This window comes from Carcharhinus amblyrhynchos, chromosome 2 (genome assembly GCF_965287045.1).
Source record: "Carcharhinus amblyrhynchos chromosome 2, sCarAmb.v2.hapA, whole genome shotgun sequence".
In the NCBI taxonomy this organism is placed as follows: domain Eukaryota; kingdom Metazoa; phylum Chordata; class Chondrichthyes; order Carcharhiniformes; family Carcharhinidae; genus Carcharhinus; species Carcharhinus amblyrhynchos.
In genome coordinates, this window is record NC_137325.1 from 116,962,403 (window position 1) to 116,990,115 (window position 27,713).

Consider the following 27,713-nt stretch of genomic DNA (forward strand, 5'->3'; position numbering starts at 1 on the left):
AAAATTCGGAGAATCGCAAGATTGAATAAAAAATGTTGAGCTTAAAAGTGACTGTTAAAAATAAACGTTGTTGACAAGTAATTAGAAGGCCTTTTTGATGATGGACAAACTGAGTAAATGAAACTCTTTCTACTTTCAATAGGTTTGACACTTATGTCATTGCTTCAGCGTATAAATAACTCTAGGTTAAGTTTAAATGGAGAAAGTAAAGGGTCTCATACTCACGTGGAATTGTTACACCATAGTGCTGTGAGTCACTAATCAACAGTTTTCTTTTAAGCTCATTCAGCCCAACTCCTGAAGGACCTACAAAAGCAAGAAGAGCTTTTAAAATCTCAAACTATAACTGCAGAAATGTTCCCTTCATTAGACATCAATAATGCTTTTCTTTCATTCAAATTTGTACTAAAAGTTATAAACAGCTCCATACAACTACTATCTGCTTTACGATAGTGCGATAATCAACCAATCTTTGAGTACAATGCTATTTGCATATATACAGATTTAAACCCTGATACCTATACAAGTTACCAAAATCTCCAATTTACAGGAGTTCTCGTCACAGGCTAAAAGAACATTTTACATTTCAATGTAAAAATTTCAATGATTATTCTTCCACACCTTGGCTCACAACCTTCACCACCACCCCTACCCCCTTCCAGCCAGCTGCTTGGCTGCAGCAGCTCATATACTATCAATTCCAGAAGTGGATTGTACGACACAGTCCATAAATGTACCCAACACTTCAGTTTTTTTAAAATCACATCTCAAGGCCAACACCTTGCTGTAAGTTCTGACAAGCTTTCCAAAGATTTAAGCTGTTAGAGGCTCCTGGGCTATGTGTAGAATGGTTCAATAATCTTCAGTAAAAGCTTGCCAGACAGTTTTACTGTTCCTTCCATCATTCTTATAATATTCACCTGGCCTTTAAAAATGTAATACAACTTCAATCCCAAAGGGCCATCAAAAAATGTAAGTATTAGATGGTTTATGTTCTTGCACTCTGGGTAAAATGTAATATAAAAGTAGTGAGCAATTTAAACGTTTTGAACGTCTAGGTACAAAGGAGTAATGACAGTGAGTGCAAATGAAGGCCTCATTGAAAATGTTGATTTTTTTCAGATGGTAACTAATTTGTGCATTTTGAGCGTCATCAACTTCCCGTACTCAGGAACAAAAGGAAGGAACAGAATTGGAAAAATTTCGGCTCTACATCTGGCTGGTCCCAAACTAGTATCTTTCAAATCCCCAAATCCCTCAAATATCTGTCTAATCCTTAATTATTTCCATAGGATCTGTTTCTACTACCCCTCTGGGTAGTCCATTCCACATTCACTACCCACTGGGTAAAGCAGTTAAATGTAAATTGATTATGCACTTCCCTCTTCTGAGCTTGAGCTTCAAGATTTTGTTCCTTTTCCATGCTGTTACAATCGAGATATTGCTTACTTCCCCAAATCAACCATCATAATGTACATTTTGAGAAAAAGGTGTTCTAAAACAGAGTAGCTTTCCCCAGACAGTATCACGCTGGTTACCCATAAGCAGATGTGCAATCTGGAACCTTGGTGTTGACAACTGTTTTAGAACTCTGTTTGTCTGAGAAGAATTTTTATTAACCAATATTAATATCTAAGTACTCAGTCAAGGCATCAAGTTATGTTTACTAAAGCAACAGAAAAGCTGCAAGAGGCAATTTTGTCACCTCTAATGTAGTCAGTTGTACAGCAAAATCCTTCCACTTTAAGAATCCCAAATGTACTGGAGTACACTTGTACTTTATTTTGTAATAACATGCAGACTCATGACAATTTATTTGCATATGGTCTACAAAATAACAAGACAGTTTCCAAACTGAACCAAATGTTACCTTATCTTGGTCTTCCTATAAAGATTCAAGGAAGTACATGTGCTTAAGACATGGAGATTTGGTCTGGATCACAAGGCAGATTAGTGGATACACATGATTCCCACTAGGGCACTAGCAGGTATTGAGCAGTCAGAAGCAACCTTTATTTAAAAGGCAAGCAACTAGACTGCTGAAGAGAAAAACTTCGACCACCAAACCCAAGTTAATACTTCGCGGCAGATCCAAGTTTATAACACTGCCTTCCTCCCTCATGAACATATCTTGTGCAGCACACCATCCAAATCCTTGCAAAAATCATTAAGGCCATAGCACTTCCATAGTCCGAGTGTGTAATTTTTAGACCCCTATTCTTTAAACTTATGTTGATTCCCTCCCATCACAGCATATTGCCCAGCTGTATATTTATCGCTCGACCTGTGTAACTTCAAAAGTTTCACCAAGAAAATGCTTAGCAGGATGCAATTTTTTGATAACTATTTCCCTTTATAAACTTAGGTACCATGTTATGTACCTTACCTCTAGGACATTACTTCTATTTCTAAATAGAGGGTCAAGGATATCACAAATTTTATTAACTGCTGCTTTAAATAAGGTTGTACTAAATTCAGAAGTAGAAATCTGTGCATGCTTGAAATCAGAAATAGAACAGCAAATGCGAGAAATACTCAGTAGCTCTGGCAACATTTATTGGGAGTGAAACAGTGCTTATGAGCTGAATTTTAGAGGAATCTGTATTGCTCGTCTCTCCCCACCCCCCTCTCAGTGCAGGTAAGTTCTGCCATCGATAGCTGTTGGCCAAGCTCCAGTGATCCCAGCCACAGACGAACTCAATTGTGGGCACTGCAAGCAGATGAAGAGGACACGGCTTCTGGACAGAGGGAAGTCCCTGGTTTTGGATGGTGAAGGAACATGGAGCCCCGGGTTCGGGAGATCAGTGTGTTTTGGAAGCCAGGCTGGCAGGATCAAAGTGGCAGCTACATTTTGGGGTTGGGGGAGCATACTTCCCGCTTCTAAGCAGTTAGCTAAAAAAAACCGACTCATTCCTATCCATGGTAATGGCATGGACAGCACAATATTCCAATGTATTGGCTTGGTAATAAGTGCAATTGCCCATTCATTATTGATTTAAAAATGGCAGGCAGATTTTTTCACCCACCTGCTTACCTGAATATGGGGACCAACTTGGGGGTGGATATGGTAAGCTAGCCATCTACAAAGAACAAAGAACAACACAGCATGGGAAACACACCCTTCGGCCCAACGAGCCTGCGCCGCCATTTTAAAATTATGAGTGCCCTCCTCTACCCATGACCTTTGTCTACACCTGTTGGGGAAGATCGAGGGGAGACTAATTTCGGGACAATTTGTTACACCAATCAGCCTAAGAGCACGTTTTCGAGATGTGGGAGGAAACCGGAGAAAACCCACGCAATCACGGGGAGAATGTGCAAACTCCCGCAGACACCGGCCCAAATCCATGTAACTGCACAGCAAACAGTGATAGTCACTGAGCTGTCGTGTTGCCCGTCAGATGGTCCAGTTTAAGCATACACTAACGACATGAAGCACTAGGCAACTCTCGAAGCAACATCCAAGAGCAGCCATCGCATGACCCACCGCCTGTATGCCCCTTGTTGGTCAACAAGGCGGACCGAATCTCCTGTGAAGTAAAAGAAAAGACATCAATAAACATGCAAAACATAGACAGACATTTATGGAATTCCCAGAAGCGCAGAAATAAAGCAAGTGAGCCATGAAATACGTTAGAAGGTCCATAGGAATCAATTGATTCCCAGGGATGTGCCAAAGCTCTTGACCTTTATTTAGAAAAGTCTCCTGTATTCCTCCATCTGTAGTCCGCTCATGTGCCTGTCTAAGTAAGCCTTGAACAACCCTAGCTGTCTCAATCATCTGTTGTATTTTACATGCTCCCCGCCCCTTTTGTCACTGAAAACACAACCAGTATGGGGAGAAAAAGGGGGGTCACAATAACCAGCCCAATCTATCAGGTTGATGACTGTCCATCAGGATTGGAAAAAATTAGAGATGTAGTTGGTTGTAAGTAAACACAGAGGCAGGGAAGTGAGAGAGAGTGGGGAAGAGAACAAAAGAAAGCCATGTGATAGGATGGGAAAGAAGAAAGATTAAATAACAAAATAATGATGGCATGAGACAAAATGTAGTAATCGGATAACTAAAGGAAAAAAGTGAGCGATAAATGGAATTAACAGAATCCTCACCAACAGCTGCCGTTGAGCTTCAAATGTTACCCAAAGCTTCTGGTTATCTGTCATTTTAATTGTTCACTCTATTCCCACTTTGACTTTAACGTCCTACAGTGTTCCAATGAAGCTCAAAGCAAGCTTGAAGAACAGCATCTCATCTTTTGATTTGGCACATTACAGCCCACCAGGCTCAATATGAAGTTCAACAATTAAAACTTCTTGCCTGTTCGCCTTCCTTTTTTATTCTTTACGTTTTTGGGCTACAGTTTTGGGAGTGGTTCTACTTTTTTCATTTGCACCTCCTTGAAACAGCCCTTTGCTTTCTTTACTTGCCCCATTACAACCTCCTTTTACATTGCACTGTCATCTTCTTTGCCATTTAATTGTCCTTGCTTTCCACCCTATCAAAGACCTTCTCTTTTAACCTTTCTTTTCCTTCCCTTCTGTGCTTGCTCAAACCAGTTACATCTCCATCCATGTCCTGTTCTGGTGAAAGATCATGGACCTTAACATTAACTCTGTTTCTCTCACTCCACAGAAACTGCCAGATTATTTCCAGCATATCCTGTTCCTTTTGTATTACGTACACCTGGGTCTGGTTTCTCATTCTTTCATTTTCCTTTCACTGCCAGTTGAATGCCTTATTTGACTTTGAATGCGTTATCTGACATTTCTATGTATTACGATACAATATAATTTCTGTGCTGGAGTGAATTTAATGCTGATTCTCTAAATTCATTTGATTTTTTTGATTCATATTCTGGATCTTTCAATAGCCCAAATAGTGAAAACAATTATAATTTGTTTATATTTCTGTGTTTAAACCTCATTTTTCATTCAGGCTATCCTGCCAATTAACCTCCATAATCCTAGGTTTTATATATCCTAGGTCACCATACCAACATTATCTTCATAATTTATGAACTGATATTTGTTCACCTTATGCGTTGCATTACTTCCATTGTTGCTTTTGCAGATGTTTTTAATTCAACCACATATTTGCTACATCCTCAGACTTCTCTAACTGTACTCTATTACCATTTAAGATGTACCTTCCTTCAGTGCAATTATATGTATGCCCTGTAATGTCTTCATTGAATTCCTGGGAGCAAGTCATTTCAAGATTTTGAAATTTTATGGATGTGTGGAATGTTGTTGCAATGCCTGACCACAAGTGTAGGAACTGGCAAATACCTTTGATGTAAACATTTACTTGAAACATAAAGTTGCAATATAACATTATTAAGCAGTAATCAAACTTGTTTTATTTACCCAAATATTGCATGTTCCATGTTTGAATCCCCAAAGTGCTGTTTTGAAACAGTTTGTGAGTTGCTTGGGTCTGTTCAAAAACTTCTGAACAACAGATTTCTGGACCAGAGAGGTTATACTGGGTCAACCTTTAAGAGTTAAACAGGTTCTTTTCAAGATAATTTGAGACCTGGTTCCGCAATCACTTTAGTTAAGTAAACCTATTTTCCAGACTTAGCAAAAGAAACTCTCTGGGCATCTATTTATGTGGAAGAGAATTTGATTCCATCAAGATGGACTTGTCTAATCCAGGTATGGCTAAAATGGAAACCATTTGGATAGAATTGAGACACATAAGGGAAACAAGACTAGCTCTGGACATCTGCTATAGATCTTCAGGTCAAGTGGAAGGTATTGACAGAGAGCTTTATAGTTAAGTATAATGTATACCGGAAGATATGCAATTATTCTAGATGATTTTAGTTTCTCAAAGATAGATTGGTAAATGTGTAAAGTGTGTAACCAAGAGTCAAAATATGTTGCATGGCACAATCCTGGATTGTTACATGGTCAAGGGACCTACAGAGTGGTGCTTTTGAACATAATATTAAGTTACTAACATGGGATAGTATAGCAAAGAACATTTTGGCATCAGTAACCACAATATGGTAGTATTTAAGATTAGTCTCATGATGGAAACAAGAGTGAGTACAATAGATGCATTCATTTTTAGAAAGGCAGATTCTGAGGGGTGAACTAAGGAAATTGGATTGGACAGCGCTGTTGGAGAGGAAAAGCATAGAAGCAAAGTGGATCATGTTTAGAAGTACTAAATGTAGAATATTGAAAGGTTACATACCACTTGGGAAGGAGGCTTAACAGAGTTATAGAATTATATAAAACGTACAGCTTAGAAACAGATCATTCAGCCCAACTATCATATGATGTTTACGTGCAATACTAACCTTCTCGCAGCTCTTATGTAACTTTTATCAATATTTCTTCTATTTCTTTTCTTCATATCTTTATCTAGACTTTAACTACAAATCTCTTTGTCAAACCCTTCCACTTGACCTGAAGATTTATAGCAGATGTCAAGAGCTTGTTTCATTTCCTTTATGTATCTCAATCCTATCCAAATGATTTCCATCTTATCCATACCTGGATTCGACAAATCCATCTTGGTGTAATGAAGTTCTGTTCCACATAAAATACACACCCATGGAGTTTCTTTTTGCCATGATTGGAAAGTAGGTTTACCTAACTAGAACCATTGCAAGTTTCAAACTAGATGGACGAAAACTGATTTAATTTTTAAAATCTAATACACTATAAGCCCTGCAGTCTGGAAATCTATTGTTCAGAAACACTTGTTCAGAATTTTCTGCAGCAGACCCAAGCAACTCCCAGGATGTTCAGTATAGTGCTTAAGGAGCAGAAACACGGAAGACTCAGGGATTGGGTAAATAAAACACTTTTGATTAGTGCTTTATAATGTTGTGTTTATGCTTCAAGTAAATATTCATATCAAAGTTGTTTTCTGGTTCACGCACTTATGGCCAAGCATTGTAACCTCATTCCATAAGTCTGGTCCCAGGCATTTGATAGAGAGCTCGCAGTACATACAACATGATTGCTGCCTGTTGCACTCAAAGAAGGTACATCTTATAGAGTTATAGAGTACAGCTAGAGGGGTCTGGGGGTTGAATCACTGTCATGGACAGAATTATGCTTTTTCTTATTGTCTCTGATTAATGACGTTTTGTATATGAGGTGTGTGTATTTTCTTACCAGAGTGGTTGCCCAATTTAAATATCAGCAGCCAGACTTTTTGAGAGTTTTAAAATGAAGGTTATTTATTTGTCCCACACTTGTCTCAGAGGTTTAAAAAAAATCACACTTACCTGACTCTCACCCAGGCGGCACAGTGGTTAGCACTGTTGCCTCACAGCTTCAGGGACCTGGGTTCAATTGACTAAATTGACTCTGGTGTCATGAGATTAGCAAGGTAAATATATGGGGTTACGGGAAGAGGGTCTGGGTGGGATTACAGTTGGTGCAGAATCAATGGGCTGAATGGCCTCTTTCTGCACTGGAAGGATTCTACGAAGATGTTCTGTCAGAGAATCAGTGCAGACACAATAGACCAAATGGCCTCTTCTGCACTCTAGGGATTCTATGATTACTCTTGCAAAGACCAGATACAGAAGAAGGGAAAAAAAACAACACAATTACAAAGAATAATTATCTCACTGGAACGATGGAGGTTGAGGGGCGACCTGATAGAAGTCTACAAGATTATGAGGGGCATGGACAGAGTAGATAATCAGAAGCTTTTTCCCCAGGTGGAAGAGTCAGTTACTAGGGGGCATAGGTTTAAGTGCAAGGGGCAAGGTTAAAAGGAGATGTATGAGGCAAGTTTTTTTTACGTAGGAGGTGATGGATGCCTGGAACTTGCTGCCAGGGGAAGTAGTAGAAACAGATACAATAATTAGTTTTAAGGGTCATCTGGACAAATACGTGAATAGGATGGGGATAGAGGGATATGGTCCCTGGAAAGGTAGGGGGTTTTAGTCCAGTCGGGCAGCACGGTTGGTGCAGGCTTGGAGAGCCAAATGATCTGTTCCTGTGCTGTAATTTTCTTTGTTCTTTGGTCTCTTTCATGACAGACCTTTAATTTCTTAGGTGAATTGATGTTTTTGTTGAAGTGAAGGTTTTTTTCAAAGAGCACTCTCAGTCAGCTGGGAGGCTTTTTGTAATTGAATTTCCAAGATGTTGATTCTCTGGTGAACTTGTACTTGGAACAGGTTGGAGAGAGTCCTTCCCGCACTGCCCAGCTATTTCTGTTCATTACCTTGGCTGCTTTGTTGGCTCGATGCTTCTCTGAAGGCCTCGACAGGCAGGAGTTTTCAATTTTTTTTAAATGCTGTCTCTAATGGTAGACTGCAGTTGGCCAGCTGCCTTGCTGTTTATTCCCACCATATTTGCAAACATGAAGAAAAAAGAGATAAGGAGTGGATCTCATGATGCCATGCTGGTGGAGTGGGCTCACTCCAAAATACTCGGCTCCTAGCAGATCAACCATTTTCAAAAGGCACCCCGATCAAAAATATTCCCCCCCATGGATCCCCAGTGGAAGGTTCCTCCCCACCCCCCCCTCCCGAACACAGTGCTAGGGTATTGCCCAGACCTGACCCTCACCCCCGAAGGCTCTGTACTTAACTGTGCATTCCTGGCAAGGACCTGTCAGGACCTGTTGTAAACCCGTCTGACGTAATGTCATGCCAACGAGGAACTTCCTTATGTGTAGGTTACTACAGTGGGGAGGCCTGCTAATGGCATTCAAGCGTAGTGTAATGACATTCCGTATCTTTCATGGCAGGCACTCCATTATGTCATTGGTGGCTGGGCGGGGACTATTGGGCCAGGCAGGGACTAACTCAGTGTAAATGCCATTTTGGGATTCCAACTGAATTCTCTGACCCCTGTGAATTTCCCATTTGCCGAAAATGGGTATGGAAAATCTCCCTATCTCTATATAGAGTGGATTCTGACTACTTTAAATGCAGGCAACAAACATGATCTCACCCATGTGACCTGTTAGAAGTCCAAAGTCCTTTGGCAAATAAGCTGGGTGGCCAGGTTGATGGCATGGCGTCATTGGATCCACCTCTTAACTTTTTTTCTTTGTTTTGCAAAATGAAAGGAAAAAATAGCAAGGCAGCTGGCCAACTGCACTCTACCTTTCCTGCTGGAGGCAGCATTTAGAAAAAAAATTGAAGAATTCTGCTTGCTAAGGCCTTCAGAAAACTATCGAGCCAACAAAGCAGCCAAGGTAATGAACAGAAATAGCTGGGTAGTGAGGGAAGGACTCTACCCAACCTGTTCCAATTTTAAGTCTGCCAGAAAATCAACATCCTGGAAATTCAACTACAAAAAGCCCCACAGCTTACTGAAAGCTTATAAGACCTTCACTTCAACTAAAAACGATAAACTGGGTGACCAGATCCTGTGTGCTGTCACACCCTGAGAGTTTGAGATAGTGATTGTGTTTTTGAAATGACCCTTTTGAATTAGTTCCAGGGAAAAGCCATCAAGTCTGCACCATGTTAAGATGGGGAGTATTTTAATCTGCAAGAGAAGTCAGGTATTCCTCATCCATGATGTGGGTATGCCAGCGTTGGACTGGCGTAAACACAGTAAAAAGTCTGACAACACCAGGTTTTAGTCCAACCTATTTATTTGATAATATACTCACAAGCTTTCGAGGGACACCCTCTTCGTCAGGTGAATGGAGAGTTCTGGCCTCAGACAGAGCATATAAAGCACAGACAGTTTAGAGATTACTGATTAGAATGCGAATCTTTACACCTAACCTGCTGTTCAAGACCTGAAGTGGCTGATAATGTGAGTGGAAGGAGCACTGATCACAGTTTAAAGAGATGTGTATTGTCTCCAGACAGTACAGTAAGTGAGGTTTTGCAAACCCAGGCAAGTCACGGGGGTTACAGATAGTGCGACATGAACCCAAGATCCCTGTTGAGACCGTCCTCGTGTGTGCGGAACTTGGCTATCAGTCTCTGTTCAGCGACTCTGCGCTGTCGTGTGTCATGAAGGCCGCCTTGGAGAATGCTTACCCGAAGGTCAGAGGCTGAATGCCCGTGACCACTGAAGTGTTCGCCAACAGGAAGGGAACAGTCTTGCCTGGTGACTGTCGAGCGATGTTCATTCATCCGTTGTCGTAGCGTCTGCATGGTCTCCCCAATGTACCATGCTTCGGGACATCCTTTCTTGCAACGTATCAGGTAGACAATGTTGGCCGAGTTGCAAGAGTATTTACCATGTACCTGGTGGACGGTATTCTCACGTGTGATGATGGTATCCATGTCGATGATCCGGCATGTCTTTCAGAGGTTGCTGTGGCAGGGTTGTGTGGTATTGTGGTCACTGTTCTCCTGAAGGCTGGGTAGTTTGCTGCGAACAATGGTCTGTTTGAGGTTGTGTGGTTGTCTGAAAGCAAGAAGTGGGGGTGTGGGGATAGCCCTGGCGAGATGTTCGTCTTCATCAATGATATGTTGAAGACTCCGGAGAAGATGTCGTAGCTTCTCCGCTCCGGGGAAGTACTGGACGACGAAGGGTACTCTGTCCACTGTGTCCTGTGTTTGCCTTCTGAGGAGATCGGCGGTACTCATAGATCGGCAGTTCCGATGCGCCACAGCGAAAAACTGCACCGATCTCCTCAGAAGGCAAACACAGGACACAGTGGACAGAGTACCCTTCGTCGTCCAGTACTTCCCCGGAGCGGAGAAGCTACAACATCTTCTCCGGAGTCTTCAACATATCATTGATGAAGACGAACATCTCGCCAGGGCTATCCCCACACCCCCACTTCTTGCTTTCAGACAACCACACAACCTCAAACAGACCATTGTTCGCAGCAAACTACCCAGCCTTCAGGAGAACAGTGACCACAATACCACACAACCCTGCCACAGCAACCTCTGCAAGACATGCCGGATCATCGACATGGATACCATCATCACACGTGAGAATACCGTCCACCAGGTACATGGTAAATACTCTTGCAACTCGGCCAACATTGTCTACCTGATACATTGCAAGAAAGGATGTCCCGAAGCATGGTACATTGGGGAGACCATGCAGACGCTACGACAACGGATGAATGAACATCGCTCGACAGTCACCAGGCAAGACTGTTCCCTTCCTGTTGGCGAACACTTCAGTGGTCACGGGCATTCAGCCTCTGACCTTCGGGTAAGCATTCTCCAAGGCGGCCTTCATGACACACGACAGCGCAGAGTCGCTGAACAGAGACTGATAGCCAAGTTCCGCACACACGAGGACGGTCTCAACAGGGATCTTGGGTTCATGTCGCACTATCTGTAACCCCCGTGACTTGCCTGGGTTTGCAAAACCTCACTTACTGTACTGTCTGGAGACAATACACATCTCTTTAAACTGTGATCAGTGCTCCTTCCACTCACATTATCAGCCACTTCAGGTCTTGAACAGCAGGTTAGGTGTAAAGATTCGCATTCTAATCAGTAATCTCTAAACTGTCTGTGCTTTATATGCTCTGTCTGAGGCCAGAACTCTCCATTCACCTGACGAAGAGGGTGTCCCTCGAAAGCTTGTGAGTATATTATCAAATAAATAGGTTGGACTAAAACCTGGTGTTGTCAGACTTTTTACTGTATTCCTCATCCAGCCATCTTCTTGTACCATTAGTGGTTTTTAAAAACATAGGCCAGAATTCTCTGGTGGTTCATGCCAGAAAGATGAACCACCTTTGCCATGGGTTTCCCAGTGATATAATGACCTACTCCTGTTTCTATTTTCTATGTTGTTTATGACATGGGATGGAGTCAGTGAGAAATCCCATTGACAGTGATGGATGAACAGCATGTGGCCTCCCGCCACCAAGAAACACTCTGCTGGAGGCCAGAGAATCCCGCCATAAAATATTCACTGAGAATTCTTAATATACTAAAACATGACATTACATAAAAATTTAAAGGTAAGAGGACAAGTAGAAAATCCCAGAAATAGACAGGCAGAGTTCTGGAAGTTTATCTTGGGAACATTCAGTGTAAAAGCATAGATGTTGCATCAAATTTATACCAGACATTAGTCAGGCCACATATGAAATATTGCATGCCGACACCTCACTTTCTCTGAAGTTACACAATATGACGTTAGCACAATTTTTAAAAATGTGTTTGCCTGAGATTATTCTGTTATTCCAACGCAGTCACCCACCAGATATTTTTTAAATGAGTTAAAGGCTTTCCTGAAATAGCATGGAGAGAAATTTCAGACAAATGCATTAAACACTTTTCAGCCAGTACATCAGGGTAATTATTGAAACCTACTCGGCTGAATGTGCAGAACACAATTTTTTCTGTCACATGATAAGAAAAAATACAACCTGAGATCTGTAAGAACAGCGATACTCTTCACTGCAGTTTACAACCACTTGATTCCCAGTGCCATTATCTGCGATTACACATTCTTTAGTGAACTGGAAAAGCAACAGGTTATGGTCCATTAAGCTTCATTCACAGCTAGTGTTGACTCTTTCATACAAGGAACACTTCTGTGGGAATGGACTAGAAATCAACTGCTGTAAAATGCTCTATTTAATGCTTGGGTGAGAATAAGGGAAACTTGTCTACTAAAGACTCAAATTTAACTGTCAGTGTAGACTACCTGAATTTAAACCCTTAAAAAAGAAATCCAATATTTCACCCTACCTGACAAGCGATCGAGTAGCATTGTGTATAATTTTAGAAATATTTTTTAAATTATGAATAAGTTATTCTGGGCAGAATAACCTCATTTCCACTGGTCTCATGCTGATCTAAGAATGTTCTATGTCACGAACTGTGTCAACCCATGAGTGATCCAATTGTATTTAACACTAACCACATGTCACTGGGTCAAGGGTAGAAGGGGGATCAAGAATGTGCAGTCACTGTTGCCCCACAGTACTATATAGACTTAATAAAAACATTTTTTTAAAACACATTTCCCAATGAAAACACTTGTAAATATATTCATAATTTTTGAGAACATTTTCATTGGTAAATTAATGCAGGCACTGCAAGTCAGTGCTTATGTTACTGGACTAATAATCAAGAAAATGTGCCAGTTTGAGAATATGAATAAAGTTTTTTTTAAATCTAAAAATAAGAAGCTGGTGTTTATATAAGTAATCATGTTGGATAGTTGTAGAAGGCTCAACTAGTTCTTGTAGAGAACCTGCTTAGTCTATAACAGTATATCCAGTACCTGGTCAAAGTAGTTGATTCTAAATTGTCTTCTGAAGTAGTGCAGTAAGCCACTCAAATGGATCAACACTTACTCTGCAACTATAGGTGGAAAATAAATGCTGGCCTTGCAAGCAAATCCCATATTTTGAGATGTGCAAAAACTCTCTTTACTGAAGTGTGATGCTGTTAGTTGAGTGGGATGATTTCTGATGATTTCAGTGCAAAGCCCTGGTGGCATGTGGCTTCCATGTCCCCATGGATGTCAGTTTGTGGGCTTTTGTCTTCATCTCGCTGGAGGGAATTGATTGTTTGTGGAATTCAGAGTTAATGGATGTATTTTGCATTTTGGGGCAGTTAGCCCTGGTGGAGCGGTGATGCATCCTGGCTTTTTGGCTAAGGTATTGTGCTGGGAACCTTTGCTTTCTCCCTAGTCTTTCTCTTCTTTCCTCCCTTCCTTTTTTCAACAATCACACTGCCTTGTACTGGCAGTGGATTGGGAGTCATAGTTGATTGGTGAGGAAAGAGAATGCATGGCACTGTAAGAGGAATGATCTCTGCCAAAAAATTGCTTTCCCTTCTTCACAAAATGTTTCTTTGTCATGCTCTCCGTTTACAGAGCAATGATTGTGAAAGCTACAGATTTGATTGCATAATATACAATAGGTGCAGAATGGACTATATATTGTAATAGAAATAAAATATAGATCAAACTCCATAAACTAACAGCTAAAGGACCAAGCCAGAATGAAAATAGAACATAGAACACCACAGCACAAACAGGCCCTTCGGCCCACAAGTTGCACCGATCACATCCATACCTACCAAGTCATAGAACTATCTGTAACTCCCAATCCCATTAAATCCCATGTACTCATCCAGAAGTCTTTTAAAAGACCCCAGCGAGTTTGCCTCTACCACCACCAATGGCAGCCGATTCCACTCACTCACCACCCTCTGAGTGAAAAACTTTCCCCTAACATCTCCACTGTACTTGCTTTCCAGCACCTTAAACCTGTGTCCTCTCGTAGCGACCATTTCAGCCCTGGGAAATAGCCTCCAAGAATCCACCCTATCTATTCCTCTCAACGTTTAATAAACTCTATCAGGTCACCTCTCAACCTTCGTCTCTCCAGGGAGAAGAGACCCAGCTCCCTCAACCTATCTTCACAACGCATGCCTCCCAATCCAGGCAACATCCTCGTCAATCTCCTCTGCACCCCTCCAATAGCTTCTGCATCCCTCCTGTGGTGAGGCGACCAGAACTGCGCACAGTACTCCAAGTGGGGTCTGACAAGGGTCTTATAAAGTTGCAGCATTACCTCCCGACTCCTAAACTCAATCCCTCGATTAATGACCATTTGCCTTCTTGACCACATCCTCCACCTGCGAGGCTGACTTAAGAGTCCTATGGACCCGGAAAATAGGGGAAACCTACCAAATACTTAGGTGTGGGGTTCTTTTTAAAATTGGTAGCTCTTTAGAAAACACAACTAGGATCTGACATGGTCACCCCACAGCTTAAGGAAGTGCACTTAGAGATGGAATGGGTGAGCAGCAGTTGGAAGAAGAGGGCAGGACAGGTAGTCAGGAATGCCAGAGGGCATCTCACTGAAGAACCATTTTTCTGTATTGAAAACAGTGAGAGTAATGGTTCCAATGGTGAGTGCAGCCAGAGCTCTGTTCACACACTGGCTCAGGTGCACAAGTGAGGGTGGGGGTGGGGGTGGGAGGGGTCAAGAATGGAAGAGCAATAACGGTGGGGGATTCAATATTTTGGGCTGTAGAAAGTTGTTTCTGCGGCCACAGACAGGACTCTAGGATGGTGTGTTATCTGCAAGGATGTCACTGAACAACTGAATGGGGAGGGTGAACAGTCAAAGGTCATGGTTCACATTGATACCAACAACAGGTAGAAAGGGGGATGAAGTCCTGCAAAGAAGGTGAGATGATACAGGATTGAGGTGTAAAAGATTATGAGGGGTATGGACAGGCTGAATAGGAAGCAGTTGTTGCCCTTGGTTCAGGAGTCAATCATGAGGGAGCATAGTTTTAGGTGAGGGGCAGGAAATTCAGAGGATATTTGAGAAAACATTTTTTCACTCAGGATAGTGAGAATCTGGAATGTACTACCTGGGAAGGTAGTGGGCGCTGGAAAGCTCACAAACTGTTAAAATGTATTTGGATGAGCACTTGAAATATCATAACATGCAAGGATATGGGATCAGTGCTTGAAAATGGGACGACTATGACTTTGGTGGTAGTTATCGTAGGTGCAGACTCCTTGGGTCAAAGGGCCTTTTCTGTGCCGTACGACTCAATGACTATCTGCAGCCTGTAAAAGAGTATAAGGTAACACTGTGTGGGGTTTGGGAAACTTTCCTGATGGTGGGAGGGGGATACCTCTGAACATGATAGTGCATGATGTGGAGATGCCGGCGTTGGACTGGGGTAAACACAGTAAGAAGTCCAACAAGTTTATTTGGTAGCAAACGCCACTAGCTTTCGGGGCTCTGCCCCTTCGTCAGCTGAGTGGGGAGTTCTGATCACAAACAGGGCATATAAATGCACACACTCAGTTTACAGAATACTGATTAGAATGCAAGTCTTTACAGCTAATCAAATCTTAAAGGTGCAGACAATGTGAGTGGAGATAGCATTAAGCATAGCTTAAAGAGATGTGATTTGTCTCCAGACAGGACAGCAAGAGAGATGTTGCACACCCAGGCAAGTCACGGAGGTTACAAATAGTGTGACATGAACCCAAGATCCAGGTTGAGGCTGTCCTCACGTGTGCAGAACTTGGCTATTAGTCTCTGCTCAGCAACTCTGCTGTCGTGTGTCATGAAGGCCGTCTTAGAGAACTCTTACCGGAAGATCAGAGGCCAAATGCCCGTGACCGCTGAAGTGTTCACCAACAGGAAGAGAACAGTCTTGCCTGGTGATTGTCGAGTGGTGTTCATTCACCCATTGTCATACTGACTGCATGGTCTATGCTTAATGCTATCTCCATTCACATTGTCTGCACCTTTAAGACTTGATTAACTCGCATTCTAATCAGTATTCTGTAAACTGAGTGTGTGCCTTTATACGCCCTGTTTGTGATCAACTCACCTGACGAAGGGGCAGGGCCCCAAAAGCTAGTGGTGTTTGCTACCAAATAAACCTGTTGGACTTTAACCTGGTGTTGTGAGACTTCTTACTATGACAGTACAGGCAGCCTCGAGATGGGGCGGGGCGAGGCCCACAGAGCACATCAACAGTTATGGTTTCAGTTGGGAGGGTTGGAATACCCACAACAATGGCAATTGGATCCAGGATTATTGGTGAGGGGCGGGGGGGGTGCTGCGGTTTGGAGAATAAATGGAGATCTCTACCTGCACACTGTGGGTTTCAAGGAAGATTAGAGGCACAGAGGGAGGGTCAAAGCTAGTTTTGACAAAACGTTTGAGCAGCACCACATTGTGAAATCAATTTAATGGCGCAGGCAGAAATAAAATGATGACACGAAGATGAGTGGAAAAGCAAATTGCGTGGAGGGTGTGGAAAGTCTGCAGAGAGATCTGGATAGGCTGAGCGAGTGGACGAGGACCTGGCAGATGGAGTACAATGTTAGCCAGTGTGAGGTTATCCACTTTGGTAGAAATAATAGTAGGACGGATTATTATTTAAAAGGCGAAAAGCTGCAGCATGCTATGGTGCAGAGGGACCTGGGGGTCCTTGTGCACGAGTCACAAAAACCCAGTCTGCAGGTGCAGCAGGTGATCAAGAAGGCGAATGGAATGTTGGCCTTTATAGTGAGGGGGATAGAATATAAAAGCAAGGAGGTCTTGCTGCAACTGTACAGGGTACTGGTGAGGCTGCATCTGGAGTACACAGCGCAGTTTTGGCCGCTGCACTTGCGCAAGGATATATTGGCCTTGGAGGGAGTGCAGAGGAGGTTCACTAGGCTGATACCGGAGATGAAGGGGTTGGACTACGAAGAGAGACTAAATAGACTGGGTCTGTACTCGTTGGAGTTTAGAAGGATGAGGGGGGATCTTATAGAGACGTATAAGATAATGAAGGGGATGGATAAGGTAGAGGTAGAGAGATTCTTCCTGCTTAGAAAGGATAGCAAGGCTAGAGGGCACAGCCTCAAGATAAGTGGGGGGTGGGGGGGGGGGAGGAGCAGTTTAGATCAGAGTTGAGGAGGAACTTCTTCACTCAAAGGGTGGCGAATCTCTGGAATTCTCTGCCCGTTGAAGTGGTGGAGGCAACCTCGCTACATATATTTAAGTCACGGGTAGATCAGTTTTTGATAGACAAGGAAATTAAGGGTTATGGGGAGAAAGCGGGAAAGTGGAACTGATCCACTTCAGATCAGCCATGATCTTATTGAATAGCAGGGCAGGCTCGAAGGGCTAGATGGCCTACTCCTGCTCCTATTTCTTATGTTCTTAAAAAGAATCTGGATGGGAAAGATCAGGGTTAGTGAGGGAGGAATCCAGGGCTGCACTAGCAGCTCTACACAGGGCACCCTCAATCTACTTGCACTCAGAACACTGAAATGTGGTCAGAGATCAGAGAAAATTTTAAATTCTATCAAGATAGATAAGTCGCTGGGACCGGATGGGACGTACTCCAGATTACTGTGGGAGGTGAGGGAAGTGATTGCAGAGTCCCTGGCAATGATCTTCACATCGTCGATGGAGATGGGAGAGGTTCTGGAGGATTGGAGGATTGCAGATGTGGTTCCTATTTTCAAGAAAGGGAATAGGGATAGCCCGGGAAATTACCGACTGGTGAGTCTGACCTCAGTGGTTGGTAAGCTGATGGAGAGGATTCTGAGGGACAGGATTTATGAGCATTTAGAGAAGTTTAGTATGTTCAGAAATAGTCAGCACAGCTTTGTCAAGGGAAGGTCGTGCCTTACGAGCCTAGCTGAGTTCTTTGGAAATGTGACTGAACACATTGACGAAGAAAGAGCAGTGGGTGTGGTTTACATGGACTTCAGCAAGGCGTCTGATAAGGTCCCCCATGCAAGACTTCTTGAGAAGGTGAGAGGGCATGGGATCCAAGGGGCTTTGGCCTTGTGGATCCAGAACTGGCTTGCCTGCAGAAGGCAGAGAGTGGTTGTGGATGGGTCCTTTTCTGCATGGAGGTCGGTCACCAGTGGAGTGCCCCAGGGATCTGTTCTAGGACCCTTGCTGTTTGTCATTTTCATAAATGACCTGGATAAGGAAGTGGAGGGATGGGTTAGTAAGTTTGCCTGATGATACGTAGGTTGGTGGTGTTGTGGATAGTCTGTAGGGATGTCAGAAGTTGCAGCGTGACATAGATAGGATGCAAGACTGGGCAGAGAAGTGGCAGGTGGACTTCAATGCGGATAAATATGTAGTGGTCCATTCTGGCAGGACCAATGGGATGAAGGAGTACAATATCAAGGGTGGGAGTCTTAGCAGTGTTGAGGAGCAGAAGGATCTTGGGGTCCGGGTCCATAGGACTCTTAAATCGGCCTCGCAGGTGGAGGATGTGGTCAAAAAGGCATTTGGTGTACTGGCCTTCATTAATCGAGGGGTTGAGTTTAGGAGTTGGGAGGTAATGCTGCAACTTTATAAGACCCTTGTCAGACCCCACTTGGAGTACTGTGCGCAGTTCTGGTCACCTCACTACAGGAAGGATGTGGAAGCTATTGAGAGGGTGCAGAGGAGATTTACAAGGACGTTGCCTGGATTGGGAGGCATGCCTTATGAAGATAGGTTGAGGGAGCTAGATCTCTTCTCCCTGGAGAGACGAAGATTGAGAGGCGACCTGATAGAGGTTTATAAAACATTGACAGGAGTAAATAGGGTGGATTCTCAGAGGCTATTTCCCAGGGCTGAAATGGTCGCTACGAGAGGACACAGGTTTAAGGTGCTGGGAAGCAAGTACAGAGGAGATGTTAGGGGCAAGTTTTTCACTCAGAGGGTGGTGAGTGGAATCGGCTGCCATCGGTGGTGGTAGAGGCGAACTCGCTGGGGTCTTTTAAAAGATTCCTGGATGAGTATATGGGATTTAATGGGATTGGGAGTTAAAGATAGTTCTATGGCCTGGTAGGTATGGATGTAATCGGCGCAACTTGTGGGCCGAAGGGCCTGTTTGTGCTGTACTGTTCTATGTTAAAAGTGAAAGATTTCCTTGAGAAGGTTCCATTGGAGCCATTGCCATTTCTAGCACTATAACAAGAGGTGGGAAAAAATCATGGTCTTCGTTGTACAATAAGTCCTTCACAGCATTAATACACAGGAATGTGAAAAATGGGAATGCAGGAGGCAGAAGTGCTGCACATATACCAGATAATCAATGAAAGCCTCTAATGGGCTTTCTTTATTTAGTATGGATAATGACCCAGAGGGCAGCCAGTCATATCTTATGCGCAGGTTAAGTGAAATCAGAATGTCAGATCTGAGGTTGGAGAGTTGAGTTTGATGATGTGGCGCATTTCATTAATGGCTCTATAAGATTGAAATGTTAAGAGTGCAGGTTGGCATTTTGTTCACCTCACTTTTGATAAAGACAGCCAAGTTGTTAGATTTAATGGTTTTGCAGCTATCTCAGGCTTCATACGAGCGCATGTGGCTCTAAGGGCTCCAGGGCATTAGCCCCTGACATTCATTAGCTGGACATTCCACTCATGTTCAACTTGTGTGCAATCATCAGAAGCTCACAATGCATGTTTGTGCCCAGTACACTGGAGTTACCACATTCCCACTGTCCCTTAATGCCATGCCATAATACTGCAAGTAATTTACTTCCAGTCCACACTGACAGCAAGTTCTCCATTTGTATTTGTACTTTCAACCCTCATGGTTCACCAGGTCGTGGTGGATAGGCCAGTGGTGAATCCTGCATGTGCACGTCCTGGGAAGTGAAAGTCGACACAGCAGCTTTAATGCCTTGTCAAAGAGCTTGATGCAGTTGTGGCTACCTTGATGGGAAATAATAGTTGACAATGAAATGAGCGCCTGTTTGAGACATCATCTTGCCTGGTCTTGTGCTTTGCCACTACTGCTTAGGCGACACAATGGCAGCTATTCCTTTAGGCTGCTGAGCAGCCCTTATAATCTCACAAGCAATATTCATTTAGCTCACAATTCCAATAAAAATTCTGACACATCTTTCTGACATCACACAGGAATCTGGTAAACGATTGTGAAGTTCAGAAAGGGAGGCGATGATTAAGTGGAAGGGTGGCAATGAAGGCACACAAATGAATATGCACGATGCCTTCAAATGACCAAATGACTTTGATTGACATTAAATATATTTACAAAATGGAGGGTTGATACAGTGATTGAAAACTTGTGACCCAGAAATGATGTTAAGATTCCTTAACTTTCCGAACCCTCCACCTGGTTGCAGCCCCAACATCTACAGCAAAGGTAGACTGGTATGCCCTGTTGTCTTTGATGACCTTGTCCGACATTCTCTCGTGGCCCGAGGTCTGCAGGGCCTTAGTCTGATAAGAATCTTCTGCTCAGGGGCAATTGCTTCCTCCACAGCCTGACCAGCAGAAATGTATGTTGTCACAGTTAGAGGAGACTGTTAGCAGCTGGACAACCTTGGAGTATCCTATATGGAGGGCCTCTGGCTTATCCACCTGATGCATATCCTCCATGTGGGTGCCTGAGGGTCCCTCAAATTCCTTGATGAAAGGGACAGCTGTAGAGGTCAAGGTGCCCAGCCCCCTTGCCACCAATGCCTATATGGGAGTGCAGGTCAGACTGCATATCTGGCAATACCTGCTGGATCAAGGTGCTGGCACGTTGGAGTCATGTCAAGAGACAGAATGCAGATAGAGTCTTCCATTCTCCGCTCTAATCTACTGAATGACTCTTGTATGTCGGCCTGATACTCTGCCGCAGTCTTTGAATCTCCAGCATTGTCTCAGTGGCCACTCGCAGAGGCTCATCATCTGACTTGGACTCAGCAATTGTCTGATCCCAAGCAGCCCTCAGAATTCCAGAGACCTGGATTGCTATTGCCACTGACTGCAGTAATCAGTGAGGTGTTCTCCAGAAACTGAGCTCGAGCCTGATTTACATAGGTGAATGTGTCTCTGCACTGGTGGAGGTATATGTGAATTACAGGGACAGATGATCTTCTGATGGCTCCTCAGCTTCCTCTTGTGGTGTGCTGGGGCTGATGCTTGCCCTACTCCTCTACCACACCTGTTGGCACCACTAAAAGAGGAAAGGGAGATTTATTTTCATGAGCAGATAGAATACAAGATTGTATCATTCATTGTGAAAGTCAGGAGGGTATGAACTCATGGAGGTTTCATCCATACTAGATTACTGCAAGAATTCAGTTGAATTCAGAAGGCTATCTTGCTTCCCCATAAGACCAATTCCTGTCCTCTTGAAGTTTAGACAGCTCGGTGGTTTTGGTTGTCCGTCCTCTCTTCTGGGACTCCCCCCCTTTTATCGTGTACAGTCTTGGACATTGTGAAGACAAAATGAATAAATGTGAGAAGGAAAGGAACAAAGGTTGGGAAATTGTAAGTCTCCTGTGTGTGGTATACACTCCCAAGAAAGAGCTGAGGACAGAGATGATGCGACATGATGCAAGAGATGATGATGTGAAAGTATCCATGAGACAGGCAGTGCTGCTGTGTCCCCTGCTAATGTGTGTGATCCCTGAAGGAAATAACCATTTGACTGCATAATGACATGATGAGAGTGAGAGATTTGAGTGAGCTGAAGATTTACTTAACCTGGTAGAGCTGATGAGATAATTCATCCTCTTCCTGTATTGGATGACGGAGAGATTGCCAGTCACACTGACCTGATTTGCTATGGTTTCCCAGGCTGGAAAGGTGAGACTCACCATTCTTTGGATAACAAACATCTTAGTGTTTACGTATTACTCTTATATGAACATAAGAAATAGGAGCAGGAGTAGGCCATCTAGCCTTTCGAGCCTGCCCCGCCATTCAATAAGATCATGGCTGATCTGTCGTGGCTCAGTTCCACATTCCCGCCCTCTCCCCATAACCCTTAATCCCCTTGCTTATCAAAAACCCATCAACCCGCGTCTTAAAAATATTTAGCAAGGCAACCTCTACCACCTCAACAGGCAAAGAATTCCAGAGATTCACCACCCTTTGAGTGAAGAAGTTCCTCCTCAACTCCATTCTAAACCGCCCCCCCTTTATCTTGAGGCTGTGCCCCCTAGTCCTACTGTCCTTTCTCTCCACCTCTATCCTATCCATCCCATTCATCATCTTATACGTCTCAATGAGATCTCCCCTCATTCTTCTAAACTCTAACGAGTACAAGCCTAGTTTATTCAGCCTCTCCTCATAGCTCAACCCCCTCAACTCCGGTATCAGCCTAGTAAACCTCCTCTGCACTCCCTCCAAGGCCAAAATATCCTTGCGTAAGTGCGGTGACGAAAACTGCACACAGTACTCCAGTTGCGGCCTCACCAATGCCCTATACAGCTGCAGCAAGACCTCCCTACTTTTATATTCAATCCCCCTCGCTATGAAGGCCAGCATCCCATTAGCCTTCCTGACCACCTGCTGCACCTGCAGGCTGGGTTTTTGCGACTCATGCACAAGGACCCCGAGGTCCCTCTGCACCGTCGCCTGCTGCAGTTTTTCTCCACGTAAGTAATAGTCCTTCCTAACATTATTCCTACCAAAGTGGACCACCTCGCACTTGCCAACATTAAATTCCGTTTGCCAGTTCCTGGCCCATTCGCCCAGCCTATCTAGATCCTTCTGCAGACTCTCCACGCCCTCCGCGCAATTTGCCGTTCCACCAATCTTGGTGTCATCAGCAAATTTTGACACCAGACACTCGGTTCCCTCCTCCAGATCATCTATATAAATGGTAAATAGCTGAGGCCCCAGCACCGACCCCTGGGGCACTCCACTAGTCACCAACCGCCAATCTGAATAGTACCCATTCACCCCCACTCTCTGCCTCCTATTTGACAACCAATCCTCTATCCACGTTAACACCCTACCCCCAACTCCATGCCCCCGTACCATGAAGGTGTCGCGGCCATACCTCGGTAGTTTTTTTCTGCTGCATGGACTGTTGAGCTGGAGAGAGTGAAATGACTATGCTAAGGCAGCACTTGAATGTGGGGCCCAGACCTTCAACCCCATAGGTAAAGACGAGGCACATGTGCCAATGTGATTTAGAGAGCTACTTGTGTACAAATAATTGAGGTTCCGAGTGTGAAATTGAGCACAATTTCCCACTCCAACCAGCAGGAAATGTTCTTCAGACCACATCTTCCCTGGCACTCTTTCAAAAGTAAAAAATTATGATTTGTACAATCCTGGGAAAAAATGTTGAGAACCATCCTAATTTTGTTCACATAAGCAATTTTTCAATGTATGCAGACATATAGCTTTTTATCATCTCACCACTGCAAATTTCAGGAAAGCTCCCTTCTCTCAGATTTGGTGAACCCCCTTCTGTTGGAGGAGCTGCCTGATCAGGGTCACATACTGACACTATGGAAGGTTCCTTTGATAACATTAGGTAGCTACAAAATAATCTCGAAGTAAATTTGCCAGATTTTATGCTGTAAGAACAGGTGGTAAATATTTGGTACCAATGTACAGGCCGAAAAGGGTTTCATCATTTGGTCAAATTAAGTTTTATTCCAACATAAAGGAGATCAAGATAAATGAGTGATATTGTCTTTTAATTGAACTGGATTACATCATATTTTCATATTCAGCATTAATTCCAGTTTAGAAATCCGATTAATCTTTGCCGATTGATTTCCCCAACTATCGACATATCTGATTGTTAAAAATTGACAATAATTTAACATTAAGGGATCTCTCGAAGCACCTGGTAATGGCAGTGTTCAAAAGCTATGTGTCACAGGCCTGTATTTCCATAATTATTGTGCTGGGTGTAAAGTTCATTCAAGCATGTTGTTGGATGATTTTACAAGCATAAAAATCAGCTGTAAGTCACTCATGGGTGGCTGATTTATTGCAAGCCAAATGAAAGAACAAATCTGTTTATTTTAACTTAAATTAACCTGCTCTTTTGGGCCGAGCATTATAAATCAAATTTACAAATTCTCAAAACTCTCCCAAAGAATGACTAATTGACTGCACAACAATACTTCTGTACAGCATTATCGCAATTGTACAGATTCATCAGAATGCTACTTTGAATTATTTGATATTCAGTCAAAATGCAAGGATAATGCCTTATTAATGTTATTTAGTTAAGGAAAATTTCACGATAGAATTCATGTGAGCAGAAACTTGGGTGAAACATCACCCCCAGTTTTTTAATCGAAACTCTACTGCCACAATAGACACAACATTCCTGACGCCCATCTGTATATTACCACTCACTCCTATGCTCTCAGCAAAGTAGATTTAGTAGTAGGAGTCAGGTTATCCTAATAACCCTTGTAAATTGAAACTGTTGCTTTCTCCTGGTAGGAGTTGGGCAGTTTCTGATGAGGTGGCTGGGAAAATTCAAGATTCCATCGATATCAATTGACAGATAGATCTACTTTTTTGGCAGTGAGTTGGGCCTCTGTACTATTTCTCCCTGCTGCAATCTTAGCCCAGGACTCATTCAACCCCAAAAAATAAATTTAAAGCAGCCGAGTTGCAAAATTATTAGCTCCCTGCATCAGTAAGATACTTCTTCTGGAGCAGAAAGACAGAGGAATTGTAGGAGAGGGTGGGTATTTGAAATTAATGTTTATTAAACAGGAGTGAGCATGCTGAGTCCAATGGTCTCTTGATATAGTCCTGAAGTGCTTGTGCAATTGTCAAGTGCTAGTCTTTGCTACAAATTTAGACATTAATTATAAAGGCATGTCAAGATATGATCACCAGCTAAGGACCAAAAAGGGTTTTTTGGTTAGTCAATTATGAACAGATTTTTGAATGACATTTCCAGCATCTCTACTGCTCACACATCTTTGTTTCCATGCATCTCAGCAATTGAGGTACAAGTCCTAAATGGGCACACTGTAAAACAGGAAACAGGTTATCCTTGTAATGTCAACATTGGAATGTTTTGTGTAGTTTTTTTAAAATGGGATACAAGGGGCTGGATTTTTAAAACAAACCAGATTCTGGATTGGAGGCAGGTGGGTGCATAACTATTAATGCTGGTTCCCCAACACGATCTGGAGCCATTTTTAAAAGGTGGGTAGCCAACATAGAGTACCTAAATTTAGTTGAGAGGTTAATTAAAGCCCCATTCACGTGCAGAGTAAGACTTCAAGCTGGCAAAGCATGCAGCCCATACTGGCCGATGGTGGTGGTGGTGGCGGCTGGGGTGGGTGAGGGTTGATGGATCATAGGACGGACCTCCTCCTCCACTCCACCATTCGTAATGCTTGCTGTGCCAAATTGCAGCTGCTGTCCATTCCCTGGAGGTGTTGCCCTCCAGGATAATGGTCAGACAGCTGTGGCATTTTACAAAATAAAGTTTACCTACCTGTTCTTGCCTCTGTGTCCTCACATCAGCTGCATTCACCTGGGCCTTTGGGGCTGCTGATCTCAGACTACAAGACAGCCTCTCATTGCCCCCCCACCCAATGGTAGCCACTTGCCTACCAACTATGATTGGACAGTAAACACATCCTCTGGCTTTTGAGTGGCCATAACCTTAGGAATTGGGTTGGGCATGCTGACCCCTGGTCTCCATAAAAATATGCAAAATCAAACAAGAATGTTTTGGTGACAATAGCAATGGTACAGCAATATTAAGGTTAAGAAAATTACAAATATATGACTCAAAATTAGTGATTAGTGATAGCCTTTTTCCTCGGATGGAGAAAGCTAGCACGAGGGGGCATGGCTTTAAATTAAGGGGGGGTAGCTACAGGACGGATGTCAGGGGTAGGTTCTTTACCCAGCAGGTGGTGAGGGATTGGAATGCCCTGCCTGCTGCAGTTGTAAATGCGTCTAGTTTGGGGGCGTTTAAGAGATCTCTGGATAGGTTTATGGACGAAAAGGGATTGGTATAGGCTAGTGGGTCATTGTTTTTGTAACTGGTCGGCGCAACATCGTGGGCCGAAGGGCCTGTTCTGCGCTGTAATGTTCTATGTTCTATGTTAAAATTAAGGAAGTGCAATACAAAATTAAAAGAACTTGCATTTGTACTTCAGGACATCCTGAACGCAAACTGCTCACAGCTAGCTCCCATAAGCAGAAACGTGATAAGTAACCCAGTAATCAGTTTTCAGTGTTGGTTGAGAGATAAATGTTGACAAATTCACTGGGAAAAATCCCTTGCTCCTCTTTGAAACTGCCATGTTATTTCTTACACTGCCCTTAGAGAACCAAGTGGGCTTTGGATGAAATGGCACTACTTCAGCATACAAAGTTTGATAATTATCTCCTCTGATTCTACTGTGGCTATATTGTGCAGCTTTGTTGACTGCTTTCTGCATTGATTGGGCATGTTCAGTATCAAATGTACAGACATCTTGATTCCTTTCAGTTTCATCCTTTGTTATTTAAGCACCTTTCAGAAAATTTTCATGAATATTTGTTTTTTTTTGCTATATGTAGCCCATACACTTATAAACATCAAATTCCATCAGTAATGCTTTGCGCATTTACATATCTTATGTAATTGTTGAGATGTCTTGCCCAATTTTACAGCCATTCTTAATTTGCTGTGATCTTGAACTGATCACCTTCCATTGAGTTTCTAAATCCACGTTAATTGTTTATGTAAATTAGAAACAGCAGTGTGCTGAAATTGAACCCATAGGCATCTAATTCGGCCCCGCTTTCCTCACTTTACCATAACTCCTCCATCAGACATGCACTGTTTTCTACCCTTTAGCTGATTTGTTATCCATTCAATCCATCCATGGTTTACCATTAACTCTATAATTTGAATTTAAGTCATAATTATGCATGTAAAACATATTTTAAAATCAAAGTACTGTTTATGACAGCCTTAAGTCAACATATGTTGTCACTTGTTTAAACACTTTACAAAGCTTGGTCAGGCAGGATCTTTCCCTCTGAATCTAAGCAGGCAGTTAATTGATTTCTGTTAATTGATTTCATCATTTCACATGGACTAGAAGTGAGACAAAAGGGTCTGGGGTTTCTGGTGTCGTGTTTTGTCATCCTTTTCGAACATGGATACATTAGATGGTTTCAATATGCTTGTAACTTCCCAGTGTCCATCTATTCCCACATAGTGCATTACAAATTAATTTGGTTTTCATCTATCCCAGGGAATATATTTGTTTCAAGTCCATTTAGCCAATGTTACCATGTATATTGTTATAAATATACATGGTACGAGCTTTTTGCTCATGGCAACACTAGGTAGCATGCTGTGATAAAATTTCAGTGTCTTTTTTTGGACACTTTGTAAGATACCTACGCACTGGTGTGAGGATCTGAACCCTTGATTTGGCATCCCAATGTGTGTTCAATGAGAGTACTGGTATACCCATGTGTTTTGTTGTATCTATTCACTGTTAGGTATAGGACTCATGAAGAGTTGTTATTGGCCACAAGTGCACTATAGATCGATCATTATTCCTTGCCCCTTCGGTAACTGTCTATTTGGAATTTGC

The 27,713-nt window shown here is 42.9% G+C and overlaps 1 protein-coding gene across 8 annotated transcripts in view; it reads right to left on the reverse strand.

Annotated features, from left to right (window-relative positions):
• Positions 1 to 27,713, reverse strand: part of mpp7a (MAGUK p55 scaffold protein 7a) — a 467,172-nt gene that overhangs the window by 39,473 nt on the left and 399,986 nt on the right. For all 8 annotated transcript variants that reach the window (XM_080211719.1, XM_080211709.1, XM_080211666.1 and 5 more), the window contains one exon: positions 226 to 306. In XM_080211719.1, coding sequence (XP_080067845.1) covers positions 226 to 306 — 81 coding nt within the window. The remainder of the gene's footprint in view (positions 1 to 225; positions 307 to 27,713) is intronic.